Source organism: Rhodamnia argentea, chromosome 10 (genome assembly GCF_020921035.1).
Source record: "Rhodamnia argentea isolate NSW1041297 chromosome 10, ASM2092103v1, whole genome shotgun sequence".
In the NCBI taxonomy this organism is placed as follows: Eukaryota; Viridiplantae; Streptophyta; class Magnoliopsida; order Myrtales; family Myrtaceae; genus Rhodamnia; species Rhodamnia argentea.
Window position 1 is genome coordinate 4,639,574 of NC_063159.1, and position 21,364 is coordinate 4,660,937.

Here is a 21,364-nt window from a genome sequence, read left to right on the forward strand (position 1 = left end):
GGACACATTTTCGATTTCATGGTTGGTGATTGACTGTCAAGCTGTCGATAAGGGAGTCGACGATTCTTCCTGTGCCAATCATGTTTGAAGTTATCGATTTACCAAATTAGGCGTCGATTTCAAAGGTAATCAGCATCATATCGAAGGGAGGCTATTATGAGAAATTTTCTTGGATATTTGTTGATCTCTTGATATGGTTATTTTGTGGTTAAGGTTGGTGGATGAATTTTGGATGATGAACCAAAGAGTCAAGATTTCAAGTGTTTATATCATTAATACATTTTCTAATTCCGATGTCTTGAAATATTTGTCTAGTCCCCATGTCTTTAGTGTTTGGGTAGTTCCTATGTCTTTAATGTTTTTCTATGTATTTATTACTCTATAATAGTATTCTCAAATGTAAACAAGATAATTTTAAATATTGAGAATATATGAGATTCGTCTCTGTGTGAGCAAATATCTATCTCCGGCATCTGAATCCTTGGAAGGTGAGTTCTTCCTCGGTGGTGAGCCAAAGAAGCTGTATCCTCGACTGGTGATATTCTATAGGCCTTAGTTGTGAACTTCATCAATCCCGATCGTGATCCTCGCATGGTGGCATGTCTCATATGTCCTGATTCTCATCGTATTCTATCCTGCATCTCCATTTGCCCATTGACATCCATTCCATACAATCTCATCTATCCCTACTTCCATCGACATCACTCAAAACAATATTCACTCATCCCGCACTCGCATCAACATTGGTGTCGGTAAATGAATCTCAATTTAGTCAACAAAAGCCACAACCACTGAAGTCTAAGATAAGTAGTTATCCAAGTAACGGAGCTGACAATCTCAGGTAGGATTCGCCAGGGCACGGCGAAATGGTTGTGAAGAAGTGGAACTGATTCAATCATCAGCTGGTGGAAGGCAAGGATCAGGGAAGCCACTAACGGTAGGGGCAAGAAATGTGGGTTGTTGCAACCGAATAATGGAACGTGTGCCAATCACCCGTTTGTAAATACAATTTGTCGAATCCTAGGAGTCTCGTAGGATGTATTCTTTTTTTTGTTAACTGCATGTAGTAGCTATAAATATCAAAATTGTAATTCGCCCAAAGAACCGCCTATCAATCAATGAATATCGGTTAGGAAGCTGCTAGCCTGATAGTCCGACAGTATTGTCAATTATTTCTGACCACACGATCTCACAATCAATGAATATTTTATGCAAAACAAGCGGTAATGGTGTGTGCATCTACGGTTGAGATTGTATTATCCATGACAGTACTTTCAGGGAAGTATTTCCCATACCGGTTACTCAATCTTACTTCCAGTTTATCTTTGCATTCCACTGTCTTTCACATGGCTGGACACGATTGTCTCCCGTTTTCACACTTTTGCTTTTCTCATCAACTGCATTTGATATCCAAGAATCAATAAAGGACCCTTCACACATCCTTTGTTGACTTCCATATTGATTTATATTCGAAAGGTTTTTCGTCATCACTTTTCTGTAAAACAACCTTATAATATGAAAAGCATGAAGATCAGACAACTACATTTCTCTTCCACATCTAATGAGATATGACTCCTGCGGCGGAAGGACACATCAAGTGCTAAAATTTGTGTACAACGCTCATTTTGGTGTCAAAATTTTTGGCCGTCTCACTTAAGCGCCAAAGAGGATAGATTCGGTCTAAAAAATATATGCTGTATTTATATTTAACACAATTTACTGCCACTTCATTTATAATTAAAAAATAAGTTCACGTGGCAATTTTATTAAAATATTCTGTCTTAAAATTTTAAAAAAAGGTTAAAAAAATTAAAAAATAAATTTCTCCCGGCTGTGAGGATTTCTTTTATTTATTTTTAGCCTACTTTTTAGTTATTTTTTAAAATTTTAGATTTTTTTTTATCATTGCTTGAGATCCTCTAGCGAGTCACGTAAATACTACGTAAGATTTTCGATAAAATTCACTGGAGTTGGCACTTAAATAATAATTTTTTTAAAAAAATTAGCACTTAAGTGATTAAAAAAATTGAAACTAAGGTGAGCGTCGTACACAAACTTTGACACTTCTGGTGTCCTTCTACATATTTTCTGCAAAAAACAATGAAGTCAACAAAGTGGCTGAGAAATTAACTCCTAAAATTAGTTAAAATTTTTTACCACGAGATGCGACTGACTTCATGCATAGCACTTCAGGCTAATTCATAGTTATTCATTGTACCTCCCATGCGTCGCAAATTCAATCCCTCGTAAATGTCGCACATGCATTTATTCATTTAGCTTGGGTATTTGTCACCATTGAGTTTGATCATTTCCCCAATAATTAGAGCAATTCACGATGTGATAATCAAACATTGGAAAAACAATAGTTAAAATATCAAAAGTTATGTACGGCGCTCATTTTAACGTTAAAAGTTTCCATTGGATCACTTAAGTATCAATTCGGAGAAAAATCTGTCACTTAGGTGCCTCCGGCAAGATAAATAAGCCAAAATTAATAGGTGACATTTTTAATTAAGTTTATAATATAAAATGGCATTTTCTTACAAAAAATTAAGTCCACATAAGCTTCCTCGTGGACTTTTAAACTTAAAAAAAATTAAAATTAGATTTAAAAATAAGTTAAAAACAAGAATTTTAAAATAAAAATTTCATTTAAAATAAATAAAAATTAATATTAAAAATTAAACAAAAATTTAAAAAAAAGGAGGAGGGTTGGAGTACCAGGCGGCGAGGGCTTCGCCAAGTCTTAGCCGGTGGCAAACTACCCTCACCGGCTGCAAGTGAGGCCGTGACCCCCATCTAGATATAGGTGAGGGCCTGCAGGAAACTCAAATTTTAAAATACAAATTTTATGTAGGCCCTCGCCTGCGGTTGGGGCCCGGCGACCCCCGCCTGCTGTTACCAGCGATGGTGGGGCAGGGATTACATGGCCCTCTCTACCTAATTTGCAACGTCATTTGTTTTTTTAATATATAAATCTTGAGCTTAATTTTAAATTTATTTTAGACAAAAATTTGTATTAAAAATTGGATTTGATCAAAAGCGACGTCGTCTTAGCCACGTCATTACCACATAAGAGAGAGAAAATATTTAAAAAAGTTAGTATTTTCCTTTAGTCTAAATTGACACGCTTAAAGAAAGGACTTGATTGCACCAATTTGACAAATTTTAGAATACAATTTTACTTTCGTAATAAGTTTTAGGACCTCTAGTTCACATGTCCTTTTTTTTTTTTTTATGAAAGTTTTATTTTTTAATTTAGTTAAGTTTGTATATTTTTTTTCAACTTTTAGTTTTTTTTTATTGCTAACTGGACCTCCAATGAGCCTAGTCGGCTTTAAATATTAAAAAAAAAAATTCACACCGAATTTTCGGCCAAACAGATCAGAGATGGTACTTAAGTGATAGTTTTTCAAAAAAATTATCACTTGAGTGATCTAATTGAAATTTTTGGCACTAAATTAAGAGTCGTACACAACTTTTCTGGTGTTCTTCTCCCATCAAACTTTGATGGCCTCGGTGGCTCTTTCTTCAACTCCTTCAAGATGTATGTCAATAAGTTGCTTCTCTTCCTTGAAATCTATAACACAAAATGTACAAGTCACTATTGAGCATGTAATAGGTTTGTTGATATTAGCAAAAATCAATCGGAAATAGTTTGTACAAATCAATTTAACCAAATACATATGAAAGTGGGCTTTTGGGAGTAAAGCTTCCTCCAATAAGTGTGTGGCTTTTGAAAGGGCTAGACTTGTACCCGATCCGATGAGGGCGGGGATAGATCGCCAAGGCGAGAGGGCTCAAAGGACAATGTGCGGCTCATGAGAGGCTTCTAGAATGCGAACGAGGTAGGAATAGATTGGATGACACATAATAACGGGGAGTATCGCTTGGTAATATGGGCCAACATTGACAAGGACGTCGATTCTTTAAGTGGAGGAGTTTGTGATATCTTAAGTCCCGAGGAGGTTGAAAGAGACGTAGTTGAGTGATTAATAAATCTGAGCCCCAAATGGTCACCGCTTGATGTGGTCATTTTGAATATTTGTTTAGCCAATTTGTGTTGAGATGCACACATAGGTTGTGTTAGAAAAGTCGCACATCGAAGAATTGATGATGTATTAGTTAGCTTATATATCTTAATTGGTGCATAATTCATGATTTTGTTGTCGCTAGCACTATTACCTAGAGGGGGTGAATAGGTGATTTTGAGCAATCTTGACAAATTAAAGCGGAATTAAATATAGTCAAGACAAATATCATTTGAAGTCAAAGTATGACTAATACTGTAATCAGATTCACTTGTGCACAATATATATCAAAGATAACAATAAAGAGTTAAGGGATAGAGAAAATTGCACACGAATGTTATTGTGGTTTGATTTATCACAAGCCTACGTCTACCCTCCACGCACACACCCCATCGGCCTGGTTTTACTAGTGAATTAAAAAGAAATTACAATGATTAAAGCTTCTCGAGAGTGACACTTTCTCACATAGTCGCTCTTCTCGGAACCTCTCAAAGATTACAACTTAAAAGCTCTTAAAGACAAATATATAAAGTAGAAGCTCTATTAGACTTTGGAATTTTAGATTCATGACATCTTATCTTCAGTATCGGAATCTCTTTTTATACTCCTCCACTTCCAAATTAGCCATTGGACAGTCTTCAAAGGATCATTCGCCAATCAACCTGTTGGATTTGAATGCTTCAAAGAGATTATGTAGCTGTTGATAATAAAATCAGAATTTCCATGATTTAGTTGCCCACACAACTAAACGCGAGTTTGCAGAAGTAGAGTTCTTCATGTGGAAAGAATAATCTTGTCTTCGGAAATACCATCAATCAATCTAGATGCTTTACGTTTTGACCAAAAAAGAAATCTAGATGCTTTACGTGATAAGTCAATTTGCAAAACAATCTAATTGATTGAAGATCAATACTTCCTAAATGTGAATCCTGAGCTAGATCAATAGTTGTTGCGATATATTGAATACGCCCCGAGTTTAAATAGATTTAGCATAGAGTCTTCGGATCGGATAGACTACTTGAAAATGCTTTTGTCAGACTCAATAGAAATAATGGAAAGTCTTGTCAATCTTGAAATCATATTAGGTAGATTTCTTAATGGTTTTAAAATTTTGAGTGTAGACAAGTCCAACTTGATATGTTGATAGGCTCGGACTTAGACTTATCTTAGTGATCTATCTTCGTAGATGAAAAAGTATCGAGCTTCTGTTGAGAATATCTTCGATAAATAGTATCAAAGTTGATGGTTGATTGGTGGCCCTCTTCAAATGTTTATCGATCTTTAGTGCATATTTAAAAGAAGGAACCTCGTGACCAAGGTGGTTTCCGAGAAGCCTTCATGGTTAGGTCTCAAGAAAGAGACACGGGGTGAAGGTGGGTATTATTAGCAATGTGGCTCGGATTATAGACTTTATGATCCAGTTTGGAGAAAGAGACCAAGGATGAAGGTGGACGTTATTATTGTTGCAGTCCTTATAAGACAACAAAGTGAATACTCAAGTTGAGACATGTTAGTATAGAATGATACCCGAATAAAGGGAGAGCAGATCTAACACCGAACTCTCATGTGAGCGAGAGATTGTTGAAATGTACGTGTAAGTTCTTTTAGAAAATAATGTAAACACCTTCTTTCTTATCCATTCTCCTTATGGTAGCTTGAAATCAAGTGGAATTGAAGTTCCTCTGCTGATCGGGTATACTGCTTTATTAACTACATATGTCGAAATCGTCTTGGGTAATCCTTCGTGCATCTCCATACTTCTTGTACGCTTGTTCAAAATTTGTTCATCATCTTAACAACTTTGGCCTTGGTTTGTTAGAAACTGTTCTTGTTATCCCGATTTCATTATCTGCACAAAACTCCTTGCTATCATACTCACCTCCATTAGATTAAACTTTTGAATGAATGTAGGTTCGATTGAATATATTAATAGACTCGAACATTAGCTCCTTCTTGGTGATCTCCCCAGTTTATTGGGTTTTCATTTCACGCTCCCACCTAATGGTCTCAGAGCCAATGATTGATTGGTGACACACTCTTAATGTGCATCGCTATTTGGTGACGACGCAGTTTCTAATCAGTCTTCATGGTTCGATTTGGCAAAAAAGGCCTGGGTGAAGGTGGGCGTTGTGGCGTAGCAACATGGTCCAAATTGTTTCGGTTTGGAAAAAGTGAACATGGATAAATTTAGGCGATGTTGTCGTTGTGGTCATGACAATGCAACAAAGTGAAAATTCAAGTTGAGGCATATTGATGTAGAAGAATACCTTAAATCGGGGATAGCAAACCTAATATCGAGTCCGATTAGATATGTTGATGGGCTTGGACTTACACTCTCTCTTAGTGATCTCTTTGAGTGAAGGTATCGGGCTTCTGCAGCGTATCTCCCTAGCAGTTTTGGCCTTCCGTGAAATGGACTGCACCTTTGAATAGACTTTATGCGGTTACTTGTGCATGTGTTACCTAATATTACTCCATATCATTTGGTTGACTGCACCTGCTGTGCATACGAAACAAGGGGAAAGCCCCAGCACCTCTCTCGAACGGAAGTAAAACTTTCTTTCTTCGTTCTTATGAAGTAACCTTGGCAAGAACAAGCGAAACCTCAAAAGGGTGGAGACCAAAAAGACATGGCTGCCCGAGATCCAGCTCGAGCGAGAAGCCATGCTCAAGTAGCCGAGCCGAGCCGAGCCATCAGGCCATGTGGCCGGCGCCCAAAAACTAAAAAAGGTGGCCAATTGAATGAGAGAAGGGTTAGGGCGTTGCTGTCTCCCCCTCAACCACCATCGGACCCCCACTCTCCACACCACCAAAGGCATTCCCCTCCTCCTTCAAGCCCTTTTAAACCCCCCACCAACTCCCTCTCCCTCTCTCTCTCTAACCGCTCAAAGGGAGATACGTTGAGTGATTGGAGAGAGAAGGAGTTTGACGATGGTGATGGGGGCTCATTGGGACTGGCGGTTCGAGCCGATCGCGAAATGCAGCTCCGAGGGGCGGTCGAGCCAGACGGTGGCCTCCGACCTAGACGGCACGCTGCTCGTGTCGCGGAGCGCCTTCCCTTACTACATGCTCGTGGCCCTTGAGGCCGGGAGCCTCGCAAGGGCGCTCGTCCTCCTGCTGTCCGTCCCCCTCGTGTACTTCACCTACGCCTTCGTCTCCGAGACGATTGCGATAAGGACCCTGATCTTCATCTCGGTAGCCGGGCTGAAAATCCGGGACGTCGAGTTCGTGTCCCGGTCGGTGCTGCCCAGGTTCTATGCGGACGACGTCCACCCCGAGGCTTGGAGGGTGTTCAGCTCCTTCGGGAGGCGGTACATCGTCACGGCGAGCCCCAGGGTCATGGTGGAGCATTTCGCCAAGATGTTCTTAGGGGCCGACAAGGTTCTGGGGACGGAATTGGAAGTCTCCAGATCGGGCCGCGCGACCGGGTTCGTCAGGAAGCCCGGGATCCTTGTCGGCGAGCACAAGAGAGAAGCCGTCCTGAAGGAGTTCGGCATGAGCGTGCCGGATTTAGGGCTCGGAGATAGCAAGAGTGACCACGAGTTCATGTCCATTTGCAAGGTTTGTCCCATCTTTTTTTGCATTATAGGACTTCGAAGAGGTTTGAATTCTGAAGCTTTTGAGCTGTTCCTTAAACCTGATTTAGGGGGTACGATCGTGAAGCTTTTGCATTTACGTTTCTCCTTTCCAATGTATTGCCGTGTTTGGTGAGCGCGATGTACAGCGGCTTTAAATCCCTTTCGTCCTCGTGATTCTTCTCCCTCCCAAACTGCATGCATGCATGCATAATAAAGAGGCAATCCCGAAGGACAAGCTTCCAACCTTATTATATGACTAATATTAAATGTCTAAATCACATGATCTTGTCGAGCTCTTTTGCCACTTTGATTCCATGCCGATGGAAGTTCGTTATTTGGCCAAAGAGACTTACTACATGATTAAGATGGTGAACATATGGAACTCGTTAGAAATATGCTTGCATGACGGTTTAGGGCGGAGTTTTATTGTGGACATGGTAAGCTCGGTCGATTTCAAAAAGGAAAGGCATGGGAAAAAAAAAAGATACTTTAAATGGCAGAGTTTCTAAGAAAATTTTCTTTATTTTATGATATATGGGTGGCTTACGTTCCGCGTAATCTTTCAAATTATAGTTAGCTTGATCTACTCAATATGGTTGCAGCTATAAATGTTGTGCACCCAGAAAGGCAAATGAAGTTACTAGGATTTATGACTTTTTAAAGTCATTCCTTAGACGTGGTCCATTGATACTATTTGCGTGCAACATGTGGGTTCAACTTAATTACTGCTTTATGATTATAAAGTCCATCATGGTATTAGTATTTGAATATATATATATATATATATATATATATATATATATATATATATAATATCTTAATTTTCTTCAGCGTTTAGGGTTTAGTTATTGCAACTGAATATTGGAGTACGATAATCTGATAACATCTTTGTAATGACAATTTGGTGCACGACAGGAAGCATACATGGTGCCCAGAATCAAGTGTGACCCGCTCCCACGGACCAAGCTCTTGAGCCCCGTCATCTTCCATGACGGCCGCCTTGTCCAGCGGCCGACGCCGGTAATCGCCCTTCTCACCTTCTTGTGGCTTCCGATTGGCGTCCTCCTCGCCATCCTCCGCGTCTATACCAACATCCCCTTGCCAGAGCGCATTGCCCGCTACAACTACTGCCTCCTTGGCATCAAACTCGTCATCAAGGGCAATCCACCCCCGCCCCCCAAGCCGGGCCACCCCGGCGTCCTCTTCATCTGCAACCACCGCACGGTCCTCGACCCCGTCGTCACTGCCGTCGCCCTCGGCCGCAAGATCAGCTGCGTCACCTACAGCATCAGCAAGTTCACCGAGATCATCTCCCCAATCAAGGCTGTCGCGCTGTCCCGCGAGCGCGACAGGGACGCCCAGAACATCCGGCACCTCCTCGAGGAGGGCGACCTCATCATCTGCCCTGAGGGGACCACGTGCCGTGAGCCCTTCCTGCTCCGGTTCAGTGCACTTTTCGCTGAGCTCACTGACCGGATCGTCCCCATCGCGATCAATGCAAAGCAGACCGTGTTCCACGGGACCACCGTGAGGGGGCACAAGTTCTTCGACCCCTACTTCGTGTTCATGAACCCGATGCCGACTTACGAGATCACGTTCCTGAACCAACTGCCGCAGGAACTCACGTGCGCGGGCGGCAAGTCGGCGATCGAGGTGGCGAACTACATACAGAGGGTCCTGGCAGGGACGTTAGGGTTCGAGTGCACCAACTTCACTAGGAAGGACAAGTACGCTGTGCTCGCCGGGACCGACGGCCGCGTCCCGTCGAAGGAGAAACAGAAGGAGAATGAGGAGAAGAAGCCGGGCAAACAATGAGTAAATTTGGAGATGGGTTAGGGATGAAAGAATCCCATGATTTGCACCTTGTTCTCTCCATGTGTTTGGATTAATTAAAGTTCATGGACAAAAAAAAAAAAAAAGAGAGAGAGAGAGCAAATAATGGTAATTGTAGTGATCACTTCACAGTTGTCATAAAATTCAATCTACGCTCGTGTATATTGCTTCACCTATTTTATACCAAGGTCATTTTAATTGTATGCCAATTTCCTTGGATAAAAATACTTTACGTATCGATTGTATGGTTGACGTGGAATAAAGGACTAACTTCTACTATACGCTTTCATAATTTCTTGATTTTAAGCTTAATTAGAACAGGAGTTACACAACCAATGGAAAAGCAGCAAGGGCATAGTCAATATGATGTAATAAGCTGGCCAGACAAATGTGAGACATTTTTTTTTGTCATATTTTTTTTTTTTTTAGATTTGAGAATTTGATAATGTAACAGTATAACGGTGCAATTTCAACCGCAAGTGTTATGAATAGCGAAAAAATAATATAGCAATCATGGATGGACCCATTTCTAATCTTATGTATAGCATTCCATCGTAATACTGTCATGCTAGCGGGATTTTTTTTTTTTTTTATGGCTTTTGTTTTCACATTTGTAGGGAAGGCATTACTTGTGCCTTGACTGGTGGCTCCACCAACCAAGACCAACTTTTTGTGATTGATCATGCACGGCAATGACTTACTATTTGTTTAGTGGGAAGTGAGTCAATTAAGGTGCAGTGTATGCACACAAACTGCCTAACAACTACTTGCTCAAATTGAGATTGGACCTTTTCTGACAAAAAAGGGAAAAAAAAATAAATGGACCTTATCATAAACTTCTATTTACAACAAGATTCCCATTTAAATTCGGTGTGACTACAACCAATCTTTCCTAGTTTGTATATATTTTCATGGGACACAACTTGTCAAGATACGAAACTGTTGAATGCAAAATCTTTTTCTTTTTTTGTCTAAACCCAATTGACCTATACGAGTCCCTTTTTCTTGCTGGAGACTATGGTAATACATGGAAAGTAAAGCTAGAGTATTTAAATGTTGAAATCGCTCCAATCATTTAACGGCCCAAATGTTTTTAAAAGCAGTTGATAGCGGTATTAATATTTTCACACGGTATCAGACTAGGAGATCCCGAGTTTAAATCTTTCCAAACCCCTTGTTTGCCTCTCCATCTATATTCCCACGCTTTAGTTTATGCCAAAGTCTAGCCTACACGTGAGAGAAAGAGTATTCAGATACTTTAATATTGTGTCACGCATTCATCCAATAACTTAAATTCTTAAAATAGTTGATAGGGGCCTCTAAACTTTTGAAAGGTGCGGGCACATGCAACTCTTTAATTAGAATTAAGCAACGTGGGTCCATCTTTTGCAATTTCTTGAAATCATAGGCGCAAGCAGCAACTTTGTCTTCTTGTGGATCATTTTCATTTCCCTTAAATGGGTTACAATGTGGTCCTATTCCGATCCAGGACAAATGGGTCATCACCAGCTCAGATCTTGGATCTAGCATTAAATCAACATAACTGAAGGGCCTCCAATTTTCCTCTAGTCAGCACATGGACTGATATGAATTGAACATAAATGGCAAGACCCCATACAGTTGATTCCATTTCTTGTGCACTAGGTTTGTAGTTGTACATAGTCAGCCACTGGACCCATAACTAGTAATGCAAATATACTTAATCTATACGAGGCATAATTTATTAAAGGAGTTTTTCTGGCCGTTTACGCCTCAGTCATTTGGGAGTTTTTAATATGTCGGTGAGTTGAGTCGGGTCAGGTTTTATGCAAAAAATTTCAAGTGAATTTAAGGCATATCTTTAAATGTTATGTCGGTAAGTTTGGATTGGCAAATACGTTAAGGGAGATTGTGACAAGAAATGGAGGGCATTCGACTTGGAAAAAAATGGAAAATATATATACAGATTTGCCAAAATTCTACATAGATTAGATTATTTATTGGAAATAGAAAAGGAAATTATGAATAGCAATGTTTTGGACATCCTTCTTATCTAGCATAAGAGACACAAAAAAAAGTGCAACTCGCCCACGTTGAAACTGAAGGGAAAAACACATAATCACTAATCTAGATCTAACATGCAGCAGAAACCATAGATCGACATGCCCATGAACGTAACTTGCATCACCGATCAAATAAGGCATATTCCGTAAAATGGACATACCACGATAGTTACAGATTAAGATCCCCAAAAGCGAATAAGAAATAATCCGAATCCGATTATCACTTATTTTTCGAGAGAATTCTTTTTCAGAAGGGAGACTTGTGAACGTCACACGTTCTAATGGAGGTAAAATATAGTCTTCCCCTCTTTGGAATGGGAATCAAACGGCCCATTATTACCATCAATAAGACCCGCCTTTTTGGTCTTCATCTGTATGGTAACTAATACCATATAATAAAAGCAATTTCGATTTTTGCTCTTTATGAGCGCAATTAATTTCAATTAAAAAACCAACAGAAACTCTCGAACCGGACATTTTTGTATTTTGTGGTGTAGAATTCTTCTTGGCTTTTTTATATTTGGACAGTGAATGTCGCTTCAACATTTATAGTGATTGCCAGTCTGCCAAAGCTTTTATTGAAGCTACATCCAGCAAAAAGCACTCGGGAAATTTGCAGAGCCTTGTGATTCTGAGTGTGGACCAATCGTCACTGTACAATTGAACTAGTAGGTGAGATTTATTGTTCAATTTGTAACCCATTTTCACAGTCCGCCACGACTCATTTGTTTTTATGAATGAAAAGGGCGATAATGGTCGATTAGCACCGACAAAGTCCTTTGGACATTACCCGCTAAGGAATATTCGATTTGAGCCATAGTTACTACGCACCGCCCCCGAAGGTCAAAAGTTGGCGAGGCCATGGTAGCCGGGAATTCTCTCTACACGAGAAATGCGACAGCTAAACAATGCTATACAAGTAGTTCAGAGTTTCACTCACAACACGAAATGAACTGTTGATGATGGTGAAGGAAATCACCTCCCTTTATTATGGTGGTGATCCACCATAACTCCTATTGCTATGAAAAGTCTCTGTTTTTCCTCCTTTTTTTTTATCCCTCTCACTAGTTGAGCCCATGAGAATTGAGATTGGTGGATTCAAAGTCGTCTCATGAGTCACGAGAAGCATTTAAGTGTATACAACTCAGATAAGTTGAGAGAGCACATCTGCATAAGTTCTTGATGAGCGGCCAAATCTGATTTCTTTAAATATTTGCTAATTTTTGTTTACAAAAAAAAAAAGTTGAGAAAACACAACCCTCGCGTTCCCTTTTTTTTTAGTTATTTAATTTTTACTAAAATTTAATTAATTTTGTGTTAAAAATCAATTTTGGACCAAAACGAAGTTATTTTAGCCACATCATTGCCATGTAGTATAGAGAAAATAATCGAAAAATCGCGTCAATAATTTCGTTAGCCAAGTCGGACAAAAGTTAACGGAAGGACTCGATTACACTAAATTTGACAAGTTTTAGAATTTGATTGCATTTTTTTGTAAGTTTTAAGACTCAATTGTACTTTTGTGACAAGTTTTAAAACCTTCAATATACTCATCCTTTTAAAAAATATGAGAATAATTATGAATCCAATAATAGATATATAAAAAATCTCAAACAAAGGCCTGGAGTGTGCTCATTTACTTAAATAAGGACTTGAAGTAGATTTTATTTCAAATAAAAGCATAAAGTGATTGTATCGGTCTCGAATAAGGGTCCGACCTCGCCAATTGAAGTACATTTTTGTTGTTTATTTATTTTTTGAAAATTTTCCTTTTTCTGCTTTCTTCTTTTCCTATTCATTTTCTTTTCTTTTTCTATTTCCTTTTTCTTTTTCCCTCTTCCCTCCATCGGTCATCGTCGAGCCTTGTCAAGCGTAGATCGCTGGACTCAAGTGAGGTCGGCGATGCCCGAGGGAGGAAAGAGGGAAACAATAGAAAAAAATAAAAATAAAAGAAAAAGGAAAATAAAAGATTTTTTTTGACTAAAATGCCCCTTCTTTGATGGTCAGAATAGTCACACACTCATTGTGAGGCCAAAAGTCATTATTTGAGATGATTTGGCCACTTCAAATCTTATTTGAGATGATTTGGCTACTTCAAACCCGTATTTGAGATAATGAATGCACTCCAAACCCTCGTATTAAAATTTTCTTATGGATTTACGTAGTGGTACATAGTCCAAATGAATGAATTCAAATTTAACTATATTACATTTAACCACCGATTTCTTCATAACACGAAAGATGGTCAAGAATGCCATAGGACCATGTCCGCCTTATCGAATTGAAGTATGCCAGCCTTTGAACTCCATATCAAGTAAAGTCCGTGTAATCGCCATCGTTTATTATTCCCGGTGAACTAAAAAGTCTTTTGCTCTCTCTCTCTTTATTTGGTCTTCTAAATGTTAAATCTGTGTTTATTTAACATGTTTTGATTGTCTCCGATGCGGGAGCATCGGGCCATATTGATCAATTATCAAGCTTCACTTTGAACTTATTGATTGATCCGGCTTAATCCTTATTCCCGCATGAAAAGACAAATTTTGAGTACAACTTGATTCAATGGAGCCTAGCTAAAGATATCAATTCTTCAAAGGAGTTGTCGCTTCGGTAGACAAGTTGCTGATTTCTAGGTTGGCAATTGACTACTTAGATATCGACATACAAGTTTATTGTCAATTCTAAGTTTACAAATCGACCATCGTACATGAAACACTATTATGCAATAATCCAGCACAATCGATGTTCATTCAAGCAAATGGATATTTTGGTTAAAGCTTGCTTTGATGGGTCAAGAATGAAGATGTCGAAGTGCGGAATACCAATTGAGCTATCAATTATGGAGTTGCTGATTCTTCCTTATCGATTATGTTTTAAGTTATTGATTCACTACAATAATTGCGGATCTTTAAAGTGGATAGACAACATATCTATAGGAGGCTGTTTTGGAAGAATTCCTTTACTGTTTGTTGATCTTCAGAAGTGTTTATTGAGCTGCCCATGCGAATGGACAAATTTAGATTCTTAGTTCAAAGTCTTGGTTATTTTCTGGTCAAGTGTCTTTAGTCCTAGTTTTATGAGTTTTAATTGTGTTTTAGGTTTCAAGAGGCAAAGTTCAAGTCTTCAGATGTTTTATGGCATTTTCTAGTTCCTAGAACTTTAATGCATTTTCTAGTTCCTAAGTCTTTATTAGTTGGGTAGTTTCCATGTGTCTTTAAAGCGTTGCCTATTTCCTATGTAGTAGTCTCCAATATAGAAAGGGGCAAAATCTAAATTGTAAGATGACGATTTTGATGAAGGGAAATTACATGAGAATTTCCTCTATGTGAGTGAATATCGTTGGAGAGTCAATAACTCCTGTCCAGTCTTTTTATCCTTGGAGAGTGGATTACTCTTTGGTAGTGAGCCAAAAGGTCCTTTAGCTTCGGCAGGTGGATATCCTTTAGGCCTTGGTGGCGAGCTTTCCTATCTCGAAGTCCTTTATCTTTGGTGGGGTGGTTTGTCCTTTAAGCTTTGGTGATCAATTTCGTCAATCGCGATCTGTATCGTCGGTTGGTGGCACGTCCTTTATGCCTTGGTGTTGATTGTATCTATTCTACATTTGCATCATCCATTGACGTACATCCTCCAAACACTCTATTCTACCTTCGATTCCTTCCTTCGTCACTCAAAATAACATTCACCTATCCCACGCACACATCAGTCTCCCTACGACGATGGTGTAGAAGAAGTTGAACCTAAGCCAATACCGAAAACTAGCAGCACCGTAATTACTAGAAAATGAGTTTCTAGCATGTACTCATCACTGGCGATAATACGAGATTTAGGGATCGGCTGCCAATTATTTTGCTTGACAGATTCATTTTAGTGGAGTGAGTGTGTGCTTAACCTTATTGATCCTTCTTGGTTTCTGAATTTGGCTTCTTGGTTTCTGGATTTGGCTTTGTTTTGCAGTATTCTGGGCTTTGCTCTTCTTTGATTTGCTTTGCTACGAAATCTATGCAATTCTCATACATTCTTTTAAGCAATAAATACAATTTTCTTTCGACCAATGAAAAGTAAAGAGTGTTGTGCCTTTTAGTTCTTTGTATCAATGTGTAGTTTATATATATTATGAGGTATTAGGTAATTATGTGTCATGTTCCCTTACTTTAATTAATCACTCCTATAAATACATGTCATACAACTCTATTTCGAATTTAGCTACCATAAACACTTTATCGTTATTTTATCTCTGACTGTAAGCATCAACACTTTGGTCCTAAGTAACTCATCCAAAGTTCGTGGAAGACCTTGTTTTGACACAAATCAAGAGATTCCTCAATCTATTTATCAGGTCTAGCACTTTAAACATATTTGGCGATGGATCGACAAATGTTTGCTAAGCCCAATAAAATCCAATTGGGTCAATCATTGATGGGCTGCACATTACAAATTGGGCTTCTGGGCAGTCATTTAGAGCAACCTTGCTGGACTATATGGGCCTTATCTTTAGTAATCTTGTACAAGATTTGGGCTAAATGTCGCACCCTACTTCTGCATATTTGTAGTGTCATTGGCTGGTTAGCTACACTAACTGGTTTGGCTTTTAGGATTGCTTATAGCTAGAAACAAGAACAAGTTGCAAGAGATGGATCGATTTAATGTCGTATGTTGTGGGGATATTTTCTCTAAAATTCACTGTGATGTACTTTAGGCTTAGTCCTATCGATGTTAGAAGTAATCTTCTCTTCCCGGCAACTGCTCAGAGGTGTTAAAAATGGAGACAATGATGAAAGTGTTACGTAGAAGACTTGTGATCCATGTGTTTACATGGGAAGAAACTATCTTTTCCAGCAAAAAGATAAAATTGTGCATCCTTAAGAGGATGTAAAATGGAATTGATGCCTCGATATGATCTTGACGTGGTGGGAATAGGGACGATTTTGTGCCTTTTCGCTAAAGTAAGAGGAATGGATGCGTAGACGACATTCGGCCGTTACTGATGAGAGATTATGTATCAAAGGGCGGGGAGTAGTCGCCAGGGCCAAAGGACTTATCCCCTAGCAGGTTTTTGGATTGATGAGGAGGGCATGAATGAATCGAATAATACACCGAATAGGGAGAAAGTGCGTCTCGAATATCACAAGCACCTTTTGATATATGGAAAATTTTGCTTTGGAACTCTAAAGTTAAGCGTGCTCAAGTATAGCACTACCAAGATGGGTAACCTCCTGCAAAAGTGTCTGCCTGTATGCCAAAAGACAAAACAGTGAAAAAGTACAAAAAAGTCATAAACCTATTGCAATTACATCAATTTAATTATAAACCTATTTTTCACCAGTTCACTCTTAAACCTTTTGCATTTGGTCAATTTAGTCCATCTAGCCAACTTTGGCCAGCCGGTGTCTACGTTGACAATTTTAATAATTCTTCTCGATATATTTTTTGTTTTATTCTTTTCTTTCTTTTTCTTCACCTTCTTCCTCGATTACCGGCCAAAGACAAGGTCAGCGAGGTTGACCTCGCCCAACGTTGGCGAGGGCGAGACCGACCTTGCCCTCACTAGTAGCTAGCCGCTAATCCGACTACCGGCTGCGGGAAGAAGGAAAAGAAAAAAAAAAGGAAAAGAAATAAATACAATAATATTAAAAATTGTCACGTCAGCACGAACCAACCAAAATTGGCCGGATGGACTAATTGACTCGAATGCAAAAGATTTATGACTGAATTGACATAATTACATTATATTTAGGACTTTGTGGTAATTTTCCTAACAAAACTATGATGCTCGGTATGAGGCAGGACAATTTCAAAGTTGATAGAATTTTCCATGCGTTTCTCACTATCTTTCTTGAAAAGATATTTGTAGACACTCTTTATTAGGAGTGGGCATAGTTCGGGTGAGCGGTTCCCACCTTAGAACCGAGAACCGCCCACTAAGGGCCGATTTCGAAAAATTGAAACCAAGAACCGTCCATTGATTTCATGGATCCACCAAGCAAATGGAGGTGATCGAGAGCGAGAAAGGGAGGTTGATGAATGGCTGGAGACGTGGTTGTAAGTCGATGGGAGTTGAGAGTTGAGGCCGTGAGTAGATGGGAGTCAAGGCCGTGATTCGAGAGACGAAGAGACAAGGTGAGAGTGAGGGTTTGAGACAAGATGAGTGAGTTTAAAATTAGGATTTTAATATTTTTTTTCAAAAATTATAAATTAAATTAATATAAATTATATATTACCCTTCAAGTCCGGGTGGGCGGTTCCACACTTAGAATCGGGAGCCAGACCGATGCCCATCGGTTCCAAGAAATTGAAACCAGGAACCGACCCGGTTCCCTTAGAAACCATTGTTATCGGGCCAGTCTAGTCCGGTCCGGTTTCGGGAGGTCTGGGTGATTCCCGATTCCTTTGCACACCCTTACTCTTTATGCCTTCTCAAAACCCGAAGATACAGCCATTTGGTTTGGAAGCCCTTTGGATATAGGTAGGGTTCTTCCAGCTTTCAAGGCATGAGCAATGCAATGCACTTAAGGTCTTTATTAGAGAAATGCAATGATATGGCCATTTGATTTACTAGCCGATTTATGAGCATCAATGACGAACATTTATTAGAGGGACATTGAAATGCCATTTTGAAACTTAAAATCAACAAGACAGTTATGGTTAAGGGCACACGTTTTTGAAAGGAGCAGTTACCATTTGTAAGTAAGATCGTGAAACAACCATCGCTACAAGAAAGAATATCATGGACCAATTCACATACAACAAGGGCAACCGCTTGAGAACATGGGTCCAAGATTTGAGAAAAAAAATAGAAATGTGGAGGCAATCAATGGAAGTTACATGAGGAGATGGAACCGTCGGAAATCATCAAAAGGTAGTTACCAAAAGACCATTATAAATACCGTCAGTCATCCATTAGGAAACCCTTCCACACAAATCAAACATATTCACTTAATCTTTACTTTTCCTATATCGCACTTAATCTTTTGTAATTGTAGCTTTTAGATTTGCGTCATCAATTAAATTTCGGCGTGTGTCTCTATCTTGAGTATTGTCACGTTGATTAAATTTCGCCATAGTACTTTTGAGTTCTTGAGCTGTGTCGTTCATTAAATTCTAGCATAGTTTGTTAATGTCCGGTTACTTTATTGAGTCTGTATTACCAAATCTTGTCACCGATTAAACTCTGTCAAAGTTTGTGTTTGTATATTCTCATGTTCTAATCGAATTGGTTGTTGTTCGTTTGCCCGAGACATTTTCTGTCTAGAGTTGGCCCGGGGACCTTGTATTTCTTAATGAAAAGCCGAAAAACGACTTTCGGTGAAGATATTTCGTCGTGGGAGAAGTGCGCACGAAACAATGCTAAAGGATAAAATTGTGATATTCGATAAGAGACGAGCCAGTTTCAAAGTTAATAGGGTTTTCCATGCGTTTCTCAGTGTCATCCATGAAAAGATATTTGTAGGCACTCTTTATGCCTTCTCAAAATTGATGACATGGCCATTTGATTTGGAAGCCCTTTGGAAATAGCTAAATGCTGCATTTGGCAATCAGGATATGATAAATTTATCATATCCTATATTTGGCTCCTGCCCAAGATAGGACAAAGTGGGATATAAAGTGGATATAGCATGGATAAAATTATTCCATGAGGGAGGTGGGATAAAGGTGAACAGGATTTTTTATGTTCATGGTGTAAAAGCTATGTTATCGAGTAACAAACTTCTTAAATAATAAAACTAAAATTATTATTAAATATGAATTATTTTTTAATTCTAAATTAAAAAAATTTAAACTAAAAAAATGCCATTTCATTTATTCATATACATGCTTATAAAATTTTAGTCTTTTTCTACTTTATAATATATTTTGTGCATGTACACACATACTTCATATCCACATTACATCATTACATATTTTAGGTATGGTAGTATAGTTTATTATTTAATAAAAATTTATTAAGAAATTATGTAACGAAATAAAAATAATGAAAAAAAAGAGATATAAAAATAAAAAAATAAGTATAAAAATGAAGCAGAAGAACCCAGATTTTAAATGAACAAAATTCAAACTTGAAAATGAAAATAATTCTCGAACAATGTGGGGCAATGAAATTTCTATAAAGAAAAACTGAAATATGCATCTACTTCTCTTATATATCTTTGATTTGTATTAAAGTTTTACCACTCTTTTGTACTTTTTTAGTTCCCATCAAAACTCTATGAAAATGGCCAGAGAGTCTAAACATCTTCTCTTTCGTAGGTTTTTGGTTCACGTCAAAAATATATGAAAGTAGAAGGAGAATCAAAACTCATTCTCCTCCGTAGTTTTGTGATTCATGTTGAAGTTTAACGAAAGTAGAGAGAGACAAAACTTTTTGTAGTTGCAAATGTGAATGATCATGTTTTCTCTCTTACTAGAGTTGGTAGTGAATTATGAAAGATTTTTATAGTCTCTGTTTGTGCATTTTTAAGTTAAGTTACATCAATATGTGTAAATACCAAATAATAAACATGATAGATATGAGCATATCCGGCTTTATTACTGTGATTGACCAAACAGTTGATAGGATATGGCAAAATCTTTAAATTTCATATCCTTTCCAATCCCATCCTAACTAAAAATCTAAACGACCGAACGCAACCAAAGGATTTTTCCAGCTTTCAAGGCATGAGCAGTGCAATGAGCTTAAGGTCTTTACATTTGAGTAGATAAATATACGTAGTACTGAGAGTGAGGAATTGAATGAAGCTGATGTTCCGGTTTCAAAAACCCTAATGATTGATGGTCGACACTTGCCCTATTGAACGATGTTTGAATATACTAAAATAACACATTACTCCATGCTATTTTGGACGCATTATTGATACATGCGATATGTAGGGTCTTCGTATACGAGTTTAGTAAAGAGAATATCCACCAGAATATATTGTGATTCCAATACATATTTTTTCCTCTTGGCTTTCACACTCCAGACTGAGTATTAGAGAGCTCCAATGTATGAAACTTAGCCAACTATCGCCACCATAAGAGAAGTTAGACCCACCCCAACTTGCATTATAAAGGGAAAAAAAATGAGTTATTCTATTGTCTTCACTGATGATATTTTTGTTAAAAAAATCAGATAATTGTCGGGCGTGGGACCCAATATATAAAACAAATCATACTAATTTGGGGGCGTGGGACCAAATTAATAAAACAAATCATAGTCTAAATTATATTATTTCATATTGGGCCTATCATAGATTGATTTCCTTTTTTTTTTCCTGCTTTTTTTCTTTTTGGGCCTACCATGGATTGGTGAATTACTTAGGGTAGGTGACGCACGCTTGCAAGATCTTAGGTTTCAATTAGATGGAGGACTCTGACCCCCAATAATAATAATAAAAAAATAGAGGGAGGACCAACAATGTAAGAATATATTCCTAATTCTCATCTTTTCCACTTTTTCTTTTGTGGATCGACTTTTAGTTATCCTTTTCATATTTATAAAAAGTTTCGGTAGGCAATCGTGGAGAGAGGGGAAAAAAAAAAAAGCAGTGATGCTTCTTTGCAATAGATTCTTATTCGAACAATCACTAGATAACTCAAGGCGTGGATCAAAAGGAGGTTCCCAACCCTATTAGGTTGTCTTATCGACCGAAAGACGGACCCGAGTGTCCGTACTTTCGCATCACCAAATGCAAAAAGTCAAGGAACAAAAAATCTAATTAATGTTGGGATCATATCATATTTGATCCATGAGATTCCTAAAGGAAAATTATCCCAAAAGCCCTAAATCGATTGTAAGGTGGCCAATTTTATCCTTTTTTTTCAATTTGGCCGATTGAGTTCTAAATTTTCCTGTCAATTTTGGTTGGCAATCTCTAACGTGGCATCTAGTCAGCATCGCCATCCATCT

The 21,364-nt window shown here is 38.4% G+C and overlaps 1 protein-coding gene across 1 annotated transcript; it reads left to right on the forward strand.

Annotated features, from left to right (window-relative positions):
* The first annotated feature begins 6,892 nt into the window (after positions 1-6,892).
* LOC115745783 (glycerol-3-phosphate 2-O-acyltransferase 6) lies at positions 6,893-9,661 on the forward strand. Its single transcript, XM_030681377.2, has 2 exons — positions 6,893-7,592; positions 8,525-9,661. Exons 1-2 carry the CDS (start codon positions 6,963-6,965, stop codon positions 9,422-9,424), a joined length of 1,530 nt encoding a protein of 509 aa, XP_030537237.1. The 5' UTR covers positions 6,893-6,962; the 3' UTR covers positions 9,425-9,661.
* Positions 9,662-21,364: the final 11,703 nt, after the last annotated feature.